This window comes from Siphateles boraxobius, unplaced genomic scaffold (genome assembly GCF_051911475.1).
Source record: "Siphateles boraxobius isolate OS27281-9 unplaced genomic scaffold, OSU_SipBor_1 55, whole genome shotgun sequence".
Classification (NCBI taxonomy): Eukaryota; Metazoa; Chordata; class Actinopteri; order Cypriniformes; family Leuciscidae; genus Siphateles; species Siphateles boraxobius.
In genome coordinates, this window is record NW_027509181.1 from 6363280 (window position 1) to 6384939 (window position 21660).

The 21660-nt window shown below is 36.5% G+C and overlaps 1 protein-coding gene across 1 annotated transcript in view; it reads right to left on the reverse strand.

The window, feature by feature from the left end:
- Nucleotides 1–21660, reverse strand: part of top2a (DNA topoisomerase II alpha) — a 59569-nt gene that overhangs the window by 34090 nt on the left and 3819 nt on the right. Inside the window, exons 3-12 of the mRNA XM_077205950.1 lie at nt 16252–16342; nt 15379–15442; nt 15155–15300; nt 14983–15080; nt 6619–6831; nt 6343–6516; nt 3692–3793; nt 3474–3611; nt 2731–2869; nt 2491–2648 (exon numbers count right to left, since the gene is read on the reverse strand). Coding sequence (XP_077062065.1) covers nt 2491–2648; nt 2731–2869; nt 3474–3611; nt 3692–3793; nt 6343–6516; nt 6619–6831; nt 14983–15080; nt 15155–15300; nt 15379–15442; nt 16252–16342 — 1323 coding nt within the window. The remainder of the gene's footprint in view (nt 1–2490; nt 2649–2730; nt 2870–3473; nt 3612–3691; nt 3794–6342; nt 6517–6618; nt 6832–14982; nt 15081–15154; nt 15301–15378; nt 15443–16251; nt 16343–21660) is intronic.

Below are 21660 nucleotides of genomic sequence, written 5' to 3' on the forward strand. Positions count from 1 at the left end.
TGACGTCGCAAGGCAAAAACCCCGGTTTCACTGTCTACACGACAACACTGTAACCGGCGTTTCTGAAAATCCTCACCCTGGCAGGGGTTTTCAAAAATGTTCGGTTTCAGTGCGTTTTCGTGTGGACGAACGGCCGAACCGCGTAAAAAAAGTCACGGTTATAAAAATACCCGTGTCCGTGTGGACAGGGCCTAAGCATCTAAGCATATTTGTGTGTTCTGGTAGTTTAACGCTGAAGAAGAGCTGTAACGTGACTTGTTGTTGAACACACAGTAAAGGCTGACGCACTTTTTGTTCCGTGCGTTTTAACTGAAAAATGAGTACTCCGAATCTTTATTAAAAACTGTTTAACAAACAGCCTGTTGGGCTGGGGACTTTAATTTTTTGTTGTTGTCTGTAACTATTTGGCAGACGTGAAATACAAACAAGGTCTCGCAAAGACTGCAATACAATATTTGTTCCTCCATCACGTCCCGGTGTGTACAGTGAATGCATGCTGAAATTATTGTTGCGTGGCTACATAAAAGTTAAAGCATATGTGATGCATTGCTGCAATTGGTCTGACTGGCGTGTGTGTGTGTGTGTGTGTGTGTGTGTGTGTGTGTGTGTGTGTGTGTGTGTGTGTGTGTGTGTGTGTGTGTGTGAAGGGGTTCTTTTTTTAGGCTATACTCTCTTGCAATTGAACGTGATAGTTACGTTTATACTTAAAAATGTCATCAGAGCTAAAAATCATATCTAGTCAAACTGCAGCACGACATCGCTACAAATACAGTATGGGATTAAAATCAGCGAACATCAATATGCTTAACGTTAGACTACATTACCTTGTTTCAGCGAGTTAAGTGTATTAAGTGAATTAAGTGTGTAATGATCCCACACTTAAGACAATTTCTGCCGTTTATTTACATATTTATTCTCCGCCATCGCGCCAACTAAATTCAAAATATATGCTTCCTTTCAGGTCCGTGTGAATAAACGGTCGGTGTGAAACAATCAAATCCCTGCGCCACGCGTATAGTGCGCGTCATAGGAATTTAACGAGGCTTCGAGGCAGAGTTTTTGCCTCGAGGAATTTTTGTAATCGAGTAACTTGAGGAATCGTTTCAGCCCTAATAACCATGCATAAACAATATTCTCTCAAAAATGCAAACATGTACATACATTTTGCTCACATATTATGGTAGCCCTGTTTGTGCTAAGTAGAGTGTAATTACACCATTGCTATTAATATGTTTATAAGCAACTGAAAAAAAAGCACAAATGTCAGGGCATGTCAAAACATCTCAAGGACCCCAAAAACACCTTGGACACCAGAGGGTTAATGCCCCGCGGAAACCCTGGTCAAGAACTAAACAAAAAAATAATATTTTGTGGGCCCAGACCTGCAAACTCCTCAGAGTAAAAAAGGTGACAGTGTCGCGGGGGGGCTCACACATTTCTGAGCGCTTTATTAGACAGAAATTTGCTGTTGGTGTATTAACCTAAAACAACATGCCCGCCAGATTGTTTATCTAAATAGACCTATTTTGTTAGAATTTACAGTTTACCAGGTTTTTGGTAATTTTCTTGATTTAATTTTTTTTATTCTTTTTTTAAATGAAAACTAACATCATAAAGTATGATATTTGTTTTACTTTGAGCAATTCTGGAGCTATAATTGACTCTTCTTAGGAGCATATAAAACAAAACAGCTCCTTGGAAAAAATGAAATGTAATATTGTAGTAGTTATAAACAAAGGTTTATTTTAGTTCAGATTAGTTTGAGGGCAGCAATTGTATTCATAATGTCAAAATAAAACCGACGTAATATTACTTGGAAGGCATTATAGCCTACTATTCCTGCCAAACTTCCATGGTTGCGGTTAGTGTTACTACAGTAAATCCATGGTGAATGTTGCTGATCTGTGGACACTGGATAGTTCATTCATGGCACAATGTTTCTTTCTGGTTTCCACGTCAGTGCTGTTTGATCCATTAATAACGGAGAAATGTGAATGTTTCTCACTAGATCTCGCAGCGATGTTATTACTTCTGTGGCAAATTCAAATTATTCCTTTACTTGATCTCTTAGCGCTGTGTAGTAACAGTGTCGCTTGATCAAGCTCGGCTCGCGCTGCTTTGGTCCAAACTGATAAACGGTCCGTCAACCACACAATAACGAGCAGTTTCATTCCGCTTGCATTACGTTTGCCATTTTATGTTGGGCAATGTTGTGGTGGCTCCGGCGGATTATGAGCGCGCTTACCACGCGCAACGCGCCTACATTTGAAAGAACGAAATTTTGGTCGGCAGGAAAAATGGCCTAACCCAAATTCCCCCCCCCCCCCCCAAAGAAAAAACTCTCCGGTTCTACGCGATTCACGTAAATGACCCAATTGGCCGAGAAAACGGCGATTGTCGCCGAAAAGCGACAAGTTTGCAGGTGTGGGGCCACGTAATGGAAATTATCAAAGTTAATAAAAAACATTAAGTGTAGTTTTTTTTATTGACCTGTTTGTGTGACGCCTCTCGCACGTTGAGGATTTTACCACGCAGAGGGAAGACACCATAGCGATCACGTCCCACCACACCCAGACCCGACACAGCCAGAGTTTTGGCCGAGTCTCCTTCAGTCAGGATCAGAGTGCAGCTAGTGGAGTTCTTTCCACCTGTAACAAACAAATCATCCTGAAATGAATATCCAGGCAGAACAAAGTGTCCTAACATATTAAGAGCACAACAAACCGTTACCTGCATCGTTGGCGTCATCCAGCTTGGGGACTCCTTTAATCTTAGTGTGTTTGACAGCAGAGCATTTCTTATTGAGCTGAGCCTGGGCTTTAAACTTCACCCAGTTCATAATGCTCTCCACAATTCCACAGACATTTGCCTACAGACAAGACACAGAGAGGTGAATTCACAGTTTTGAAGTAAGGGTTCATACAGATTTTTACCAATAAATTTCCATGACCTAATGTTCCATGGAAGTCTACATATTAGGGGTGTGCGATATCACGTTTTTTGACCGTAGAGGATTAAAATGTCTCCACGATCTGCTTTAAGAAATATCGTAGTATCATGCTACAGTGCATTCTATCAGTTGTTCTGGCGCCTCAGTCTCAAATGGAGACTAATATAACTAGTTTGTTCTTTTGTTTTCATTTTCATTTTCAGTTTAGCCTTTAGTCAATTTAAAAACAAAAGCATTATTTTTGTTTTTAGATTGTAATGTTACAATGTAATGGTATTTTAACCACCTTTTTGCACATAATATATTGCATAGCCTACATTACATTCACTATATTTGTTTCCATATCCTTCAATATCAACATTGTTTGAAGGATATCATTGGGCAGGATGTGAAATAAATAAAATAAAAATTAATTAAATGCTGAAGAGGAGCATTATATGCAGACTACAAGCACTTTAATTATCCCATTCAGCATGGTTCATGCTTAATTCAAAATGAATGAATAAAGTTTCACATTTCTCACCTGTTTAATGAACTTATCACTCAGAGAGCAGGTGGAACCGAAATTCTTCTGCTGCAAGGTCATGTTCTCTTTGGTCTGAGAGTCAAAGCTGGGGTTCTCAATCAGACAGTTCACAAACAACCACATGTGATTCTTCACCTGCACAAGAAATTCAACCAGGTCAACCAGAGAGCCATAATCCTTAAGTTTTATAAGGTTTGCTGATAATCTGCATGTACCTGGAAAGGTTTGACAGCCACTCCAGCCTTGTTCTTCTTTTTAACCACTTCAATCAGTTTGGACACAATCTGGTCTGCAACATAGTCTGTGTGTCTGCCACCCTAAAACACAAAACACTGTATTGAAAGCACTGTCTCAGATACTGTAAATTGACAGAGGAAAGATTAAATGGGCATATTATGTCCACATATGTTTACAGGTCAACTCTAAATGGGGTTTCAGTTCGCCCTTATGAAAACGATAACATCCAAAACAATGGATCACTTTTGTTCATCAGCGGGGAAAAAAGGATCACTTTTGTTCATCAGCGGGGAAAAAAGCATGACACCTTTCCTCTAGTTCACGATAGGGGTGGGAGATAGACAAAAATGAATATCTCGATATTTTTTTTCAATATCTGATATCGATATTCAGACGATATTTTTGCAATCCTTCAAAGAAATGTGCAAACTTGTACAGAAGGTCTAGTTGGTCTTTTGACTTGCTGCATTTGACCTATTATTGTATAGAATTACTAGTACATAAAAGATATAAGACATTATTGATTTAAAGACTCCTAAACTTTTTAAAATAATAAAATATTATTCAATAGTCATTTATTATTCAAAGACTTTATTGTTCTTTTATATTTTTAATAGGGGTGTAACAGTTCACAAAATACACGGTTTGTTTTGATACGATACAGTGGTGTCACGGTTCGGTACGTTTTCGATACAGCAAAAATAAAGAAATGCCATAGAAATTTCCTATTTATTAATAGAAAAATTATTTTTAAATAATTGTGAGTTTTCCTACATCTTGGAACTTTTAGTTTTATAAACGGGGGTAATCTTTGAAGGATGAACAAATAATTTTTTGGTCATCACATTAAAAATTAAATTTAAATAACATATAACATTTGAGTTTTGAAGTGCTGGAAAAAGATGTGTGACGTACTTGAAAGCATTTTAATATTTCTGCCAAACTTCCATGGTTACAAGTTAGTGTTACTACATTAAATCCATGGTGAATGATCTGTGGACTTAAAACCTATAACTAGTTCATTCATGGAACAATGTTTCTCCTGGTTTCCACATCAGCGCTGTTTGATCAGTTAATAATGGAGAAATTGTAATGCTTCTCACTAGATCTCGTAGCGATGTTATTATTTAAGTGGCGAATTCAAATGCTTTGTTTACTGGATCTCTTATGTAGTAACGGTGTTGCTTCAAGATCGGATCGCGCTGCACTGATATTTGTGCGAAATGATAAATGGTCCGTAAAGCAGAAAATAATGAGTTTCGATACGCTTTCATTACATTTGCCAGTTGATGTTGCGCAACATTGTGGTGTTCGCTCCAGCGCGGATTTTGGTCGGCAGGAAAAATGGTCCAACCACCGGAATGGTTCGGTTTGTAATGCGTACGGAACCGATCTCTTGGGAAAATGTATTCCATCTTTTGGACTCATACAACGCAATTTTCTAATGATGCAATCACGAAGCTCGCCACTCGAGGACGCCACAGACATTTAAGAAAAACTTAAGATCATTTTTCCACAAACAACGCATATTTTGCCTTCTCTTTACGATTTTGGATTGTTGCTTCAACCTAAACGTCATAACACACAGGTAAGAACTTCGTAGTTGTATATTGCAAATTAGTAACTTTAGCAGCTTACTCTCGTGCAATTGAGGAACGATCGTGATTTTGTACAAAAAATAAAATACAGTCAAACAAACCCCTACAGTATTAAAATCGCTACATATAATTGTTTAGAAGGTTATAGTGTGCGTTATTTGTTTTCTCTTTAACTTCCTTCAGCTCTTTTCATGTTTGGGGGGTCGGATTGTACAAATTATGAAATATTCGATATCCCAATTTTGCATATCGTCCAGACAACAATTTGGATTTTATCGTCTAAACGATATATCGCCCACCTCTAGTTCACGACACAAATAACTTGTAATAAATAAAAAATAAATTAACTTCCTTGAAGGCGGGTACTCTGCTGAAGTTAAAACTATTGGATCTGCCATAACCAATTGCTAACGTTTGGTCGTGACTAAACTAGCGCACGACCTCAACGTCATCGTTCTCGGCCACGACCCCTGTTCGCTGATTGGACAGGTAAAAATTGGCCGGAGAAAACCTGCGAATATACCACAAACCCATACAGCATACAGAGAAGGAAAATAAAAAATTGAGCGGAAGTACGTAGGAGGGTGGAGCCAATCTAGAGCTGCCCATTAATAGTAGACCAAACTTTAGTCGACGAGAAGAGGCATAATATACCAAATATGGAAGTCAAATTTCAAATAAATTTGAAAATGATTTGAAAATCTGTATTGTATATAGCATTATATAAATGTGACTTGACAGTGTTCTTGTGTCACGAAGACATTCTGTAAGAATTCTGTAAGCAATTTGTTGTGCGTTGATAAATGTTCAAATGTAAATTAAATCAAATCTTTATATCAAGCAATAATTTCTCGTTAGTAGATTTGGGATTAAACTGCTAGATTAACATGAATTATGGACTATTACTACTATTAAGGAACCTTACGCATCAAACATTTGAGTAAACAGGGACAGAAATTGGATTTCATTACCATTATATTAAACGCTAAACCCCAACAACAATGCCATGTTGTAAACCTGAAGACGTTTACCTTAGTTGTGGCGATGCCGTTAACAAAGCTGACTTGCTGGAACCCTTTATCACTAAGGGTAAGACACACCTCCCAGCGTTCATTCACACTCTCATGGACTATCGTAAGGGGAGAACCAGTCTCATCCACCTTGTCCTTCAGATAAAGGTCCACGTAGCTACGGAAACCATTCACCTGAAAGATAAAGAAACTTAAACTTAGGACAAAAATTGAATTGCAGTGATATAAACAGACAAATTCATGAGGTCCAAGTGCAAAACCCAATCATCTACTCACTGGCAGTTTCTTGCCATTGAGAAAGACACGGACGCCCTTAGTGGCTCCAGCGATGTCGTATGCTCGTCGAGTTAGCAGCGCGACAGTATCTTTATCCAAAGCCTGCATTTTAAACTTTGCCAGGTCCGGATGGAATGTGATGCAGGTGTAGTCATCACCATCGAAGGGTTTGATCTTAGACTCGCCGGCTCGGCCCATGTTATCAAACCATGTCTTTGGGGAAAAGATTAAAACACTTTACCACTTTTGTTCCACTATATACACTTTACCACTATAAGAGAAGGCATATCACATTCTGATCAACAGTTGACACCATTAAGTCATATGATAATCACTGATCTCCAAATATGACTGGACAGCAAGCAGTTAAGCATCAAGTGTTTGAGCAGCCATATTGATATTCCCAACAACCAGAGGGCATCAATGACTCAAAGCTGATTGACCTTGTTAGAAGCATTTGTTGAACAAGACTAGATTTTAGGATAGGTATATAAATTGTTACTGCAAACATTTAATGTTTATGTTCAGAAAACATGGTTTGTAATATTAACTTATCCTATTTATTCATGAAAATTAAACATCACTGTCAGCATTAGGGGTGGGAATTTCTAGGCACCTCACGATTCGATTACGATTCAGAGGGCTGCAATGCTAAAACAATTATCACTGCATCTTTTTTTTGTGACTACTTGGTACTTTTAACCTGTTAACCTTCAAGGCCACTTTTGAAAAATCCCCAGAAATGGCATACCCAAACTTAAACAGATACAGTTCATGAACCCTTTGCACTAAAAGCACAAGTATGATCTCATTTGAAAGCTGACACCTAGTAGTTTATTGTAAATGTAGAAATAATTATTGTCATAATGAAAAAAAAAATGTTTAAATAGCTTCAAAGTTTTGTAAAGTTATTAGAAATTTACTTTCATGAAACATCTTCATAAAAATAAAATTGAAGTTGGCCCTGGAGCAATCTAGAAATGCACTGCAGCTAAAGCCATATGTGTGACCATTTTATATTTAAAATCTGAAAATGATAAGTCTAAAACTCTGTATTTAGTTAAATGTTTTTCAAGATCATGTCAAATTACTTTATTTTGATTAGACTCTAAAATGCAAACTGATGTTTAGTTATCTTCTGAGTCATCTAATCAGTCTATTGTCTCTATTATTTTGTGGTGCAAACGAGCCCCATTCAGAGTCAGTCTCTCCTTGCACACATTTACACCTCTCCAGACTGGTTATGGCTCTAAATATGCATTTCTTTTGTCTGCATTATAGCTACTAACGACTGGCTATTCACAGGCTATTCATAGGGTTTCAAACCCTAATTTCTTTTATCAAAGTTCTCACTAAATATTTGAAACTGGTATCAAATGCACTGAAACATTTCAGTAAGCATTCCTATTTAGAAAAAAATCATAAAACAATAACTGCTGGTGGCAGGTGCACCTGGGCTAGCTAGCATGTTAGCTTAGCACACCATCAATACACGACCATTTATGAGATTGAAACCATGTTTGTGCTCCAAACTTACTTTATAACGCAAGTCGAGTGTTTTAAATAATCTTCTGTGATCTAATTTGGCTTCAGATAAAAAAAAATCCGACAGAAAATTTATTATTTATAGTGTTCTGCACGATGATGAAATCTATATCGATTAGCATTGCATTATAAATATAATCTATTATTATGAAATACCTGGCATGGCTTGAAGAACACAGGTAACTCAAATATCATTGCAATCATGTTTATTGTCTTCAAAACATCTTTATCTGCATGTTACAGCGATCTCTGTCAGCTACTTTCTGTATCAGTGACGTCCTGGAATGTCACATGACTATGGGTCTTCTTCGTGATCCATATATGGACTGTTATTGTGCATATAGCGCTCTCAGGCTATTGGTATGAATTGAAAACACAGCACATCTCAGTAAGAAGCGATCATAATGATTACATCGACGCATTTGGGTATAAATTCAACAAATATTATTCCTGTCTATAGAAATATGATGTGAATCTATGAGAATATATCAATATTTCTCCAAGTCTGCACATTTTTGAGCTAAAGCCCTGAGGGACGATGTTTTGTGAATCGCTGTCATGACGACAGCACGGAGTGTTTTTTATGAATGGACCAGCTGACGCTCATAATTCATATTAAAGGTATCGACTCATTTTTCCATTTCATAACTCCTGACACAAATTAAGACATAACTGTCACTATAAGTTTCTCAGAATACAATAGTGGTCAAATACTGAATCTTGAGTATTATATCTTTTTAATGATGTATAGTTTGTCAAGGTATAACATTAAATCTGATAGTAAATTTGAACTAAATAAAAAAAAACCGCTTCAGTGCGCCGACGCTCTGGAAACGGTTAACAGGTTAAAGCAAAGTATTTATAATGACTCAAAGAATTTACTTCCAATATCTTTTATTAATAAAACAAATTAAAGTGATTTGGCAAGTCAACTGAAAGGCTACATTTGCCAGCATATGTCCCAACATTGCAAAGAAATAAGAAACGGGTGCCTGTACTAGCAGCATACTTGTAGATGAACATTCTGAATCTCTAACATTTAATAACAGGATGATGCTGGTTAGAATTTTATTATGTGCAATGAGCAATATAATCCTTCAAACAAAATAACAAATAATCATTTTGCTGTAGCAAAATCACAAACAACTTTCATTCAAAAATAGAATTATGTACCAAATAATTAAAAGTTATGACTTGAACGTTTTGCTGTGTACCACAATCAAAAACAGCTTATACAAAAAAGTAAATGAACATCTACAGAGAGCACAGTCCAAATGTAACTTTTTGTGACTGGCATTGCACTTATACACACCGTGCCTGTGAGGGCAGCACAGTAAACCTACTTATAACAGATCTGTTCACAGCATATTGATGCGAAAACTAAATACAGAAAGCAGCTCTCGTATGAAAAAGGTCACAATGAAATTGACAATTTTCCAAACGCTAGCTTAGGAGTGTGCAATATCACGATTTTTGATCGTGGACGATTAAAATGTCTCCACGATCTGCTTTTGAAGTAATATCGTAGTATCGTGCATTCTATCAGTTGCAGTTCTGGCGCCTCAGTCTCAACATACTGTAGGCAAAAACGCAACGTATATTCACATCAAATGTTAACAAAAGTTGATTATTTGCATGTGCTTTAAAGCCTTGCCGGTTAAATAAGTCATTCACGTGCTGATGCGCGGTTCTAACGTGCGCTTTTCTGAGCGCATACACTCAACTTAGTCCAGTAACCAGACGCTGTTAGACCGTAATCTTTCGAGGCTTATTGCGCTAATACTGTCAAATACACACAAGATTTACATAAAGTTGGTTATGTATAAAATTAAACAAACAGAAAATTGAGAGAACATCTGCTTGTCAAATTCGTGTATATTAGACATGTCACGGGCAGGACTTAAAGAGACAGTAGCCTAATAGTAAACATGCTGCCGCTTGTTGTTAAATGGATAGTTCACCCAAAAATAAAAATTAAATGATTTACTCACTCTAATGTTGTCCCAAACCTGTATTCATTTCTTTCTTGTGCTGAACACAAAATATGATATTTTGATGAATGTGGCAAACCAAACAGTTGCTGGTCCCCATTGACTTCCATAGGAAAAAATATATACTATGGAAGTCACTGGGGTACATCAACTGTTTGGTTACCCACATTCTTCCAAATACCATTTTCAACAGAAGAAAAACTTATTAAGGTTTAAAACAACTTGAAGTAAATGATGACATTTTAATTTTTGTGAGAACTATCCCTTTAATGTTAATAAAACAACAAAACAAAGTGACTGAGAACTTTAATAGTAGCTTTAATAAGAACCAATTTATAATTTATACAGTGAAGTCTACGTTTTATTGTACGTTTTATTTTCATATTTGTTCATTTAATTACTTCAATGCTACTGTTAAACACACCTAGTGTAGCTGAGAAAAATAAACCACTGTTTATTTCATTTGTATATTAAGTTGTGTAGCCGGTGTAGTGTATATCTTTGTCATTTTCTTTATTAAAAATTAAGAACAACGATTTTTATCTTCGCCACTTTGGCATAAATGTCTGCCATTCTTTTTTATTTTATATTTTGTTACCTAAGGCTTCATTTTTAAAATGAAAAAAAATCATATGATATGATATTTTTGCCATATCGTTACATATTTGCCTACGTTAGCTTTTAACGAAGAGTGTGCCGTTCGGATTTCGCGCAGTGTTATGCACACACCACAGACTGTCCGGGCACTGCTGGTTTATAAAGTACTTCTTCCTGCCTCTATGTATTAATGTTCAAGGGTAGCCTAAATGTGCTCCATTCAGACCTTAACATCAAGTCTTTTACTGTTATATGTCAACAAGATATTTTCACCTGCTATACCCAATGTTTAGATCTGTTGTGGTATTTATGCAAATTGGCACATACGTAATTAGATTATGCACCGTTTGTCCATGTAAACAAACAATTTCAAAAAACTTGTAATACATTTTGTGTTTATCTTGATGCAAGTAATCAACTCAGTAATTTTCATGGTGATATTTAAAGGTTAAAATTGTTACCCTATTCATGTGAGAAAGAGAATGAATAGTCATATGAATAGGCTATATTTGGGTATTTTTCGAAACTTTCCCCTAATGGGATTCTTCGGGCCTTTTTTTCCTTAGTCAGGACAGGACATATTGAGGATACAAAATCAGTTGAGTTTGCTTCTGTTGCAATTTGATCAACCTTTTTTCATAAAATGACTGGACTATTGGGTGATTTCGGGGAGTTAAAGCAGAATTTGTGGTAGCATTGTTTTGACCCTAATTACAAGTTTCCAGCAGCTTGTTGACCGGGTTGTCCACCCAGGTTGTGATCCTCAGACATCATAGATTTCATTTTTATATGACAACCTTTTAGAGCAGCCCATGTCTGATTTCCTAAAAAACTATATCTATAATTTTACATCAGCATCCCAACTCAAGCTACGGTCAAATGTGCATTTTTAAGAGACTAAATGTAATAATTTGTTAAATGTTCACCTGTTTGACAAGTGCGTCATGCTCTGATGCTTAAACCACAATTAAATGTCTGGTTTAGTGTTGGGCGATATGCTCCATTTTCATATCGTCCTATCGTCAGCCTGTGAGATCGGCGATACACAATATTATCGTAAGGGGGCGGGGCTTTCTTATTTGATTATTAACATGATTATTTACTCATTAATTTGCTTGTTTTATCACTTCATTTTATACGAGAATATTTTTTTTTATTTTGCTAGCAAAAGTGGAGTGTTTATCACTAGGCTATCAGGTTATTTCCCGGTACTATAGTGGGGGAAAAAAAGATCCTAATCATTTTTGTATCTGTCTCGAGTATTTCAACATGTTAGCGGTAAATTTACGGACACACATGATCCTCTCATGCCGTTACAGATGCAGCATTTTGACTGTACTTCTGCACGAGATGAAAACACGTTTTAATAATTTCTAAGGTCAAGAAAGAGTCAGAGTTTGCAATATATGTCCTCCCACCAGTGCTCTCTCTGTCTGGATGCACTTCACATACGCGCACTTCAATAAGCCCAAAGAACGCGGGTTCTTGTGTTTAAAATGCCGGGAGAAATCAGAGTAAGGGGCAGAAATCTAGCTGAGTCGATCGGTTTATACTTAAACTTATAAGCTTATAGACTTGACTCCGATAAAGGAAAACAGGTTAATGCGTTTACATGACCACATGCATTGTCAGTTTATTCAGAATAATCGGGTTAAGAACGTGCATGTAAACGCACTCATTCTCTGAAAGTGAAAGTAGAAACTGATTGAGCTTTCGGCTGTTGCTGCATTAACGCCGCGTTCTCGCAGAGACGACGTTGGATATAACGGTATAGCGACTATCTTAATTTACTGGCTTAACATTTCTCTTGTGGACCTATATGATGACAGTGAAAAAATTACTGTACGTTCACACCGCCGCCGGCGAGAGCGGCAAAATTCGCTCTCGCCGCCCTGCCAGCGACGCCGTGGAAAGATTCGTGGACGCTCTGATGTAGATCGAAGGCGTGGTCTTTTTTACAACTGTATTTAAAGGGGCCACAAAGCAAACAAGCATGTCGATCGTTATTTTTGCAGAAAATTGATCGATGGAAAAAACTTAATTATAGTGACATGTTTGCTAATGAAATAAACAAATTAAAAGCCATTTGTGTGGTGTGGCTTTTGTGTTCATGGTTAAGTGCTATTAGAATTTGCATTCCCGCTGAAAAACAAGCGTTCTAGCGCGAAAATATAGCCTATAAATACTAGTGTTGCGTGTCTTATCAAATTCAAATGATCAACCTCCTCAATTTTGCTTGGGAAATAATGTGGTCGGAACCAAAGTTTACAGGACTGCGTTCTCTGGACTCCTCTCAGACGGAGCACTTCTATATTCCGATTGGTTGCCGCCGAACCGCGTCATTGCTTATTACCATAAAGTTGACCTGACTTCAACTCTCCTCGCCGCTCACACCGTCCAAGACGCGCCGCGCCGCTCTTGCCGCACAGTTAGAAGAATATTTCTTATTAAACAAGTGTTTAAAGCTGCTTTTGATTTTCATAGATGGCAGAGTTGTGCTGTGTTCGTGAACTAAAGACTGGCCTATATAATTTTAGTGATATTATTATTATAAATATTTAATTGTATTGTTTTTAGTGTTATTAGTGTCATTAAACATTTTGTTAATGTGCTATGGAAACAAAATTGATGAACAACGATGCCGTTTTCATCTTGGATCTGTATAAGATATGCATGCGTCTGTTAAAACAACCCCTTTTAACAATTTGTGAATGGATTCTCTTGCAATTCAATTTTGATGTGGGCCTAGTTTTTATTCTGTTTTAAAAACATTCTCTTAGAGGAGTCCTCATAAGCGCGTGTTGGCGTTGTCGCAAGTGTTAGGCTATGCGGTGATGTCGTTATGAATTTAGGCAAGGCAAATTAATTGTCATTCCTAATATTAATTTAATAACAATACTAGCTCTATAATAATACTACCACTAATAATAATTTAATACGTTCATGGTAAAACGAGCCAATTATCGTATTGATATCGTCAAAGGCATCTGCCATCGGCGAAATCTCAGACAATAGTCGATACACGATACTATCGTCTATCGGCATAACCCTAGTCTGGTTTCTACAATTCTCACTCAAGAGCAAAGATCTTCCTTTAAACTTGAAACAAATAAAGATTTTAAAACAAACTACCATTGTTTTGGGGGGAAAGAATGAATATATTATATAAAAAACGAGATTCACGAGCTCCATGCAGTAAAAATACAAATGGGTAACTTTACAATATGGTTTATTAGTTAACTACCTTAATTAGTATACTAAGAATGAACAATACTTCTACAGCATTTATTAATCTTAGTTAATAGTAATTTCAACATTTACGAATACATTAAAAATCAAAGGTTGTATTTGTTAACATTAATGTACTGTGAACTAACATGAACAGAAAAATGACACTAACATTAACAAAGATTAATAAATAGTTACAAATGTATTGTTCATTGTTAGTTCATGTTGGTTAATACATTAACTAATATTAACTAATGAACCTTATTGTAAAGAGTTACCTAAATATTTAAAAAAGCAATAATTATTTGTTCAAATAAAGTATCAAAGTAATCATATGGGTTTTATTGAACGACACTTAAAATACACCATGTAAAATAAATAATATAAACTAATATAAACATAACTTTACATTACATAAAAACAAATGTCTGCAGCGCCAACGGCTTAGTTACACTATGGGCTGTTTACACCTGGTCACTTCATGCGTTTTCTCAGATCGGATAGTTATCTGATTTATCAAAACGATTCCATTCACACCTGCACACATTAATGTGTTTTCGCAAAATGGATATAAATCCGATCTTGAAAATTGAACTGATCTTGAAAATATTTCCATTTTAAACCATGAAGGCGAGCCAGCGGATATCACATCCCTGTTCGGATATAAACTTGTTAGGCTATGTAATGTTCACTATTAAAAAAAATGATTTCCTATTTATTCAATAGAATGTCTGGGAACCCCAATATAGCAGCACGATGGTGTCACATTAAGTCAAAAACAAACCAGTTGTTTATTATAGATCAGTGATCATAATACAAATTAGTATCATGGCAATCATTGTTTTGGATTAATAATCCAAATATTCAAAATAATACTACTGCATACTTGTTTTACTAATACTTAGATATAATGTTATAATAAAATGAATCTACATACAACAAAAATATATATCTATAAATTAAAAATTGAGGAAGTTCTGGTGCAGTCAGGTATCAGGCTTACCTGTTTGAAACAACGTTTTGACTCTCGACAGGCGGTCTCGACAGTGAACTTAGTGCTGAAGATATTACATAGCTTCGCACCATATCCGTTACGGCCACCTGATGACAACACATGATTCCCCATTAAGTTTAGTGCTTTGAAATAAAACCATTCACTTCCAGCGCAACCTCACCTGTGACCTTCTTCTCTTCATCATCATAGTTACTGGAGGTCAGGAGCTGGCCAAAGATCAGGGCAGGAACATACACCTTTTCCACTTTGTGCTCAACCACAGGAATACCCTTCCCATTGTTCCACACACTGATGGTGTTATTTTCGCTGCACACACAAACACAAACCACTTAGACATCCTCTCGATCTACGACACTGACCAGCCAGAGCATGTGCATTACTTACGGGTCAATATTGACCTTGATGCAGTTCATAGCCTTGTCCCTCTGTTTGTTATCAGCAGCATTCACTATGAATCAGAGAATGAATATTACACTCAAGCAGCAATCATCTGAGCATGTTATCTTTTTATAAGGTCAAAACTGAGTCAACGTTCAAACCTGCTTGCTTCCTTTAACCACATTTAATGTGCTCTATGTATGTGCGTTGATTAATGTTTATGCGAATAAAAGCATCAGTTAAATCGCTTTATTATATAAAGCAGTTGTTTCGCTTCAGAAGACTTCGATTGAACCCCTTGATTTATATGGATTAATGTTACCATGTGTTTATGATTTTTATGAGTTTTGTTTGCAAGGACTTTACATGGAGGGACCAATTTCTGTCCGGTTCCAATATTAAAAATGTCCATGTTTGTTTGTGACAAGTCTTTGAAACGACATGAGGGCGAGTAAATGACAGAATTAAAATTTTTAGGTGAACTATCCCATTAACAATTTCAAACTGTAATGATGCATGTTTTAATCAAAAGGAAAGCCTATGTACTACAAGAAAATAGTGCGTAGGCAAATACGGATACAAAAATGTATAACTTGCATTTAATTTGAGTTGTGCATTTCATTATATATAATGATGTACGAGAGAGCGAACACATTTTAACTTTTTTATTAACTCTTTAAGCAGAGGTCATTATTTTAAATGATAGTTTCATCTAGTCTTTATTCTTAGCATATACCTAATACAATAAAAGCTGTTAATCATAAAAATGATCTCTAGAATAGTCAATTAATTATTCTAATAATGGTAAGACTAGTTCATTAGTAAAAACAGTTAGCTGCAGACTACACGAGATTCACTACACCACATGACAAAACTCACCCAGAATCTCATCATAGATCTTGTAGAGTCCTGGCACAAATGTGATGTCTCTGCAGTTCATCCCCACATCCTCATCAAACACCCACATTTGCTAAACAGGAAAAAGAAAGTGAAGATACATTGGGTCATTCTAAGTCATTTATATGGGTCGTTGGGATGACATTTCAATCTAAAACCGTTTTCACATCAAAGCACCTTAACATTGTAGGATTATTTTAAGATTAACTTTAAATAAATTAAATGAAAAACCTTTAAATTGAAATGGAATAAAACTGTTTTGCTGAAAGTCTGTTTTAGAAAATATGAGATAGTCTTTCTCCACAGATTAAGGAGATTCAGGGTTTTAATTTGGTTACTTGTACACGTGACTTTTACAGAACAGCTTAGCAAAATTTCTTGCTTAAGTAAAGTGAGTGACCACAATAGTAGAGCATAGGGCTTGGCGATAAAACGTTAACGATTTTCTCGATAAAATGATATCAAGAGTTCGATAATGTTTATGTGCCAAAAGCGGAACGAAACTCATTTGAACCGCGCGCCACACGGACCATTTATCTGCTCGGCCAAGTCCAAACGGCAGCACAGCGCGAGCTCACTAGAGCAGACGCGTTTACTCTGATCGGTCTCCCTCACGAGATCCAGTGAGAAGCGCTTCAATTCAGCAAACACCACAAATGTCTCAGTGATTTAAACCAGTTTAAAGGCAGATGAAACAGCACTGACAAACAGGAGAAACACTCTGCGCAACGATACAGTCAGAAGGCTTTTCCGTCTACAAATTCACCATGGATTTACTGTAACGTTAGCCTAGTAATATTAACTGCACCATGAAATGTGGGATATACATATTGAATTGTATTATATCATTAATGTACTCAATGTATTAAAGGACTAATGGAATATAATTACAGTATTTAATAATGTATTTAGGCTACTGTTTTTCATACAAATACCATAGACACCTTAAAGTTACATTTTGCCATGATAGTGAGGTGCTATAGGCTATGCCTGGTTTTAGGCGTGGTTATGATTTAAATGCATACTGGATGACCAATGGTTAATTTTAATAAAACTCAAAGTCAGAATATTACATTTTACTAGGGCTGCAACTAACGATTATTTTGATAATCGATTAATCGGACGATTATTTTTTCGATTAATCGGATAGAAATTAAATTAGATTTTTTTTTATTATAACTAAATAAAACCGTAAATCAGGGTATTTATGTGTAAAAGTGTACTTTAAAAAGTGCAAAAGCCACACATTGAGTTTTACTAATATCAATATTTGCATTGTTTTTAATGATAATTGCTGATGGCAAGTTGACAAACATGATTATTGTTAAAAAAATGATATCCAACATATTATGTTTTAACACAATTTTTGTTAAAACAAATTTACACAGACATGTTGTTCAGATGTGAATATCTGAACTAAAAACATCTAAAATATATAATTCATTTAATTTTTATTTAAAATTAATTATATATAAGGAATATAAGGATAAAGAATATAATATATATTATATATAATATATAAAAGAATATAATATAAGGATAAATTGATTAAATAAATATAGAAAGACTGAAAACAATTGTGTGAATGTAGAGCCGCAGTAGATCGCGTTTGAAAAACAATTAAAACTTAGTAGACAAATGCTATAAAAAGAGAACGGAATGGAGGTAACGTTACCCAGCAAGCTAACAGGCTTGAGTAAAGGACAGGAGAAATTATGCATTAGTGCACAAGCATTCGCTGAAAACCACTGAGTACAGTGACTAAAAAACAATATTTTACTGCTGCTGTTATTAACTGCCTTTATATTTAGTGCTTCGCTTTGTAAAGACCGTTTTAATTTAACCTATTTCTGCGGTAGCGCTATTTTAATCCATCACTTACGTTGCGAGCGAACTGATTGCGCAACCTGATGCTCGAGACAAAATACAGACATCCCAGGATCCCGGAAGTCCCGGGAGTCTCCCGCATATTGATTGCGGCTCCCTGATGCCCGCGAATTAGTTCAAACTCCCGAAATCTACTATGGAAATCTAGAGCGCGCAAGCAAGAGCGCGCATGCGAGACATAAGAGACTGCTCCAAACCATAGATATCATATAGAGACTAGATGCCCTATTGGCCGCTGTGGCGCAAGAAACGCGGCCGCCATATTAAGCAGGTCATGCTCCTATTTGCGTTGCATAGCAGCAGTAGATTTCAGAGCACTGTGCAGTATATTCCTGCTCAAATCGGCGGACCATCACTCGGGAATTACTTTACACAAGTAAGATTTAACATTTAACATTACCGTACTCAGTGTTTCCCCTACCATTGTTTTGGGGGGGCGCCCCGCCCCCCCAAAACGACCCCCCGCCCCCCCTAAAATGCTGACGAAATCCAGTCATAAAAAAGGAATTTAGTGTATAACGCGGAATTTCACGGAATTTGTAAATTTGAGGAAAAAATAGAAAGCAGTTCAGTACACTTGAAATCAAATCGCGATGTAGACTAGTGTGTGTGAATATTAAAACACAAAGACTATTTAAATACGAATCCTGCATGTTCTGTGTGAATGAATGGTGCCGCCGACGCGCAGTTTCATTTACCACACACACACACACACCCACTGAAGCACGTGTGACGCTAGCGCTATTTTTTGGCCTATATGAAGACACAAACGCATGAACTTCCTCTCCAGGCTCTAGATCCACTCTGAAAGTCACTTCGTAATAGGGTTGGGAACCGAGAACCGGTTCTTATGCAGAACCGGTAGTGTTTTTGGTTCTGATGCGATGTGTGGACGAAGTGCTGGGAGCTTATCCTTTAATAGCGACGTCTCACCACATAAATATTAAAATTGTAATGAATGCACTGTCCCTCGCGCTATTCGTATAACAAGTTAAAAAAAATTGCGTTAGATATCAACGCAGAGAGAGAGAATAAGACAGTAGAGCTGCACCATTAATCTTTAAACGATCTCGATTCAAACACCCACGCGATCTTATTCCTAAATGACAAAAACTTCACACCGGGACATTCAAATCTGTTTGCGCTGTCGCTGACATGAAACATCTAACGTTAGCTTTACTTTCTGTCTTTTCAACAACACAGTATCGATATTTCTGTGTTAAAAATATTCAAATGATCACAGAAGTACTGAGATAAAAGTTTATAGTTCGAGAATAAACACTGATGTTAAAACAGTTAATCACCTTTTGAAAGTCGCTTCAAATAACGAAAATTCGCTTCAGAATTTACAAAATGTATATAATGAGCGATTACACCATGAATGCCTTTTTTCAAAACGTGTTTTTGTCTTATCCTGAATCACTACGGTAAGGCTGTAATAAGCGTTTAGACTCTGACTACTTTACACTGGTCGGTTCGGCACTGCTGCGGAGTAGCCCAGTGCCTGCGTGACTCACTCGCGTCGTTGACATAAACATAGAGAAGTAGCTCCGGCTACAATGTTCTTCCGCAAGACGCATGCATTTCTGTTTATTAACTGCTAGAGCACTTTAATCCAGTAAGGAAACAAGTGAAGTTTCACAGAAATCAATCATTCAAACCGATTTAAAAAATATTATGTTTCACCTGTCTGGATCTTACATGTGTGTTCAAGCATATTCTACCCCTTCTGAGAGGGTATTCCACTGCTGGATATACAATAAGATATAGGAGAGGTCCCAAATTATCCTTGAGAATGCAACATTTTTTATTTTCCTTCAGAAAAAAATATTGCTAAATAATATGTTGCATTTGTTGACATTGCCAGTCTGTTAAACTCATTTGACAAGTAGGGCCTATCAGAAATAAAACACAAAAAGGATTGTGTATTTTCCCCGTACTACTATTTGTATTAGTTTTAATAATTTTTATTGAATGGGAACCCGAACCGGAATCGTTTGGCGGAACCGGAATCGGAACCGAAAAATTTCTTACGATTCCCAACCATAGACAGTATGTTCCCAACCCTACTTCGTGATCATTTAACCGCTTCATTTGAGAACAACTATCATCATGACATAAACACACAGAAACTCAAAAGGTCTTCACGGCAACCCGTCAAAATAAAAGTTCGGTTTAACTTGACAGAAATATATTACTGTTGTACATTAGAATTTAGATATGTCCCAATGTAATAATACACTAACACTAATCCAAATAAATTATCATCAAAACTGAAATTTTTAAGGAATAATCCATGTTTTAATTTTAACAGTAAAGCTCATTGTGCAGCAAGTTATTTGACAAAAAGTTTATTTAATTTCACATGATTAAAATTGATGATAAATGATACAATTTTTGTTTTATGTCTTCATTTTATTACCAGAAAAAACACAACACAGAATTAGTGTTAGTGTGAATTAGCGCAGAATTAATTAGTGTGACATTTTTTTTCATATATTTTAAAAAAAAGTATTGTTTAATGATTCATAATACATGATTTCAATTAATTAGACATGGTTTTTGATTGCAAAAAATTACACCACGTATCCGTAACACGCCCGCTCCGCAACACTAGCAGTACACCCCCCCCCCCCCCAAAAAAGAATCCTAGGGGAAACACTGCGTACTAATAGGTGTATTTTGTGAACAAAATATTCAATGTGTCCTGTATCGTAGCTACGTGTATGACCTTTGCAGTAAAAAAACCCGCGTGAAAATCAGTTCGGTATTCAGTGAGATATGATTAATTAAATGCGCTGGCAGCTCATTGCACCTGCCAAACAGATTACACTGAGCGGAGCGGGTGACCGGTTTAAGATGGCGGCCCCACGGCTCGTCCGCGACAATAGGCAGTAGCGGTCGATAGGGCGTCTATCTATATGATGTCTATGCTCCAAACCGTGTAGCGCGCACGCTCGGCAGAGCGCCTGAGGGAGAGAGACCTTGCGTGTGTGTGCGTACCAGTAAACGCTCCCCGTGACGTAAGCAGACCAACTAATCGATAATGACATTCGTTGACAACGATTTTCATAATCGATTATAATCGATTTTATCGATTAGTTGTTGCAGCCCTACATTTTACCAAATAAAATTGATGTCGTTTAATTTTTTACAGATGTTACTGTTTTTGTTAAAGAACATAAATTTAACATAGTAAATCGACATCCTACGTGCCATCAAAGTCATGAAGATACGTGCCATCAAAGTCAGACAACACAAACCTGTTTCAAGACTTGAAACAATATCCCCCATTAGCACATGCAGAAACTAAGAAATACATTTTCTATTAATATATTTATTTTGTTAAGGAAAAATGACAAATGTTTGAATGTTCTACCTGAGATTTGTGAAATGTTCTGACAATAACGAGTACTTTAAAACCACAATAAACGCTCTGGTTTCTACAACTTTCACTTAGGAGCAAAAATCTGCCTTTAAACTTGAAAGAAATAAAAATGATAT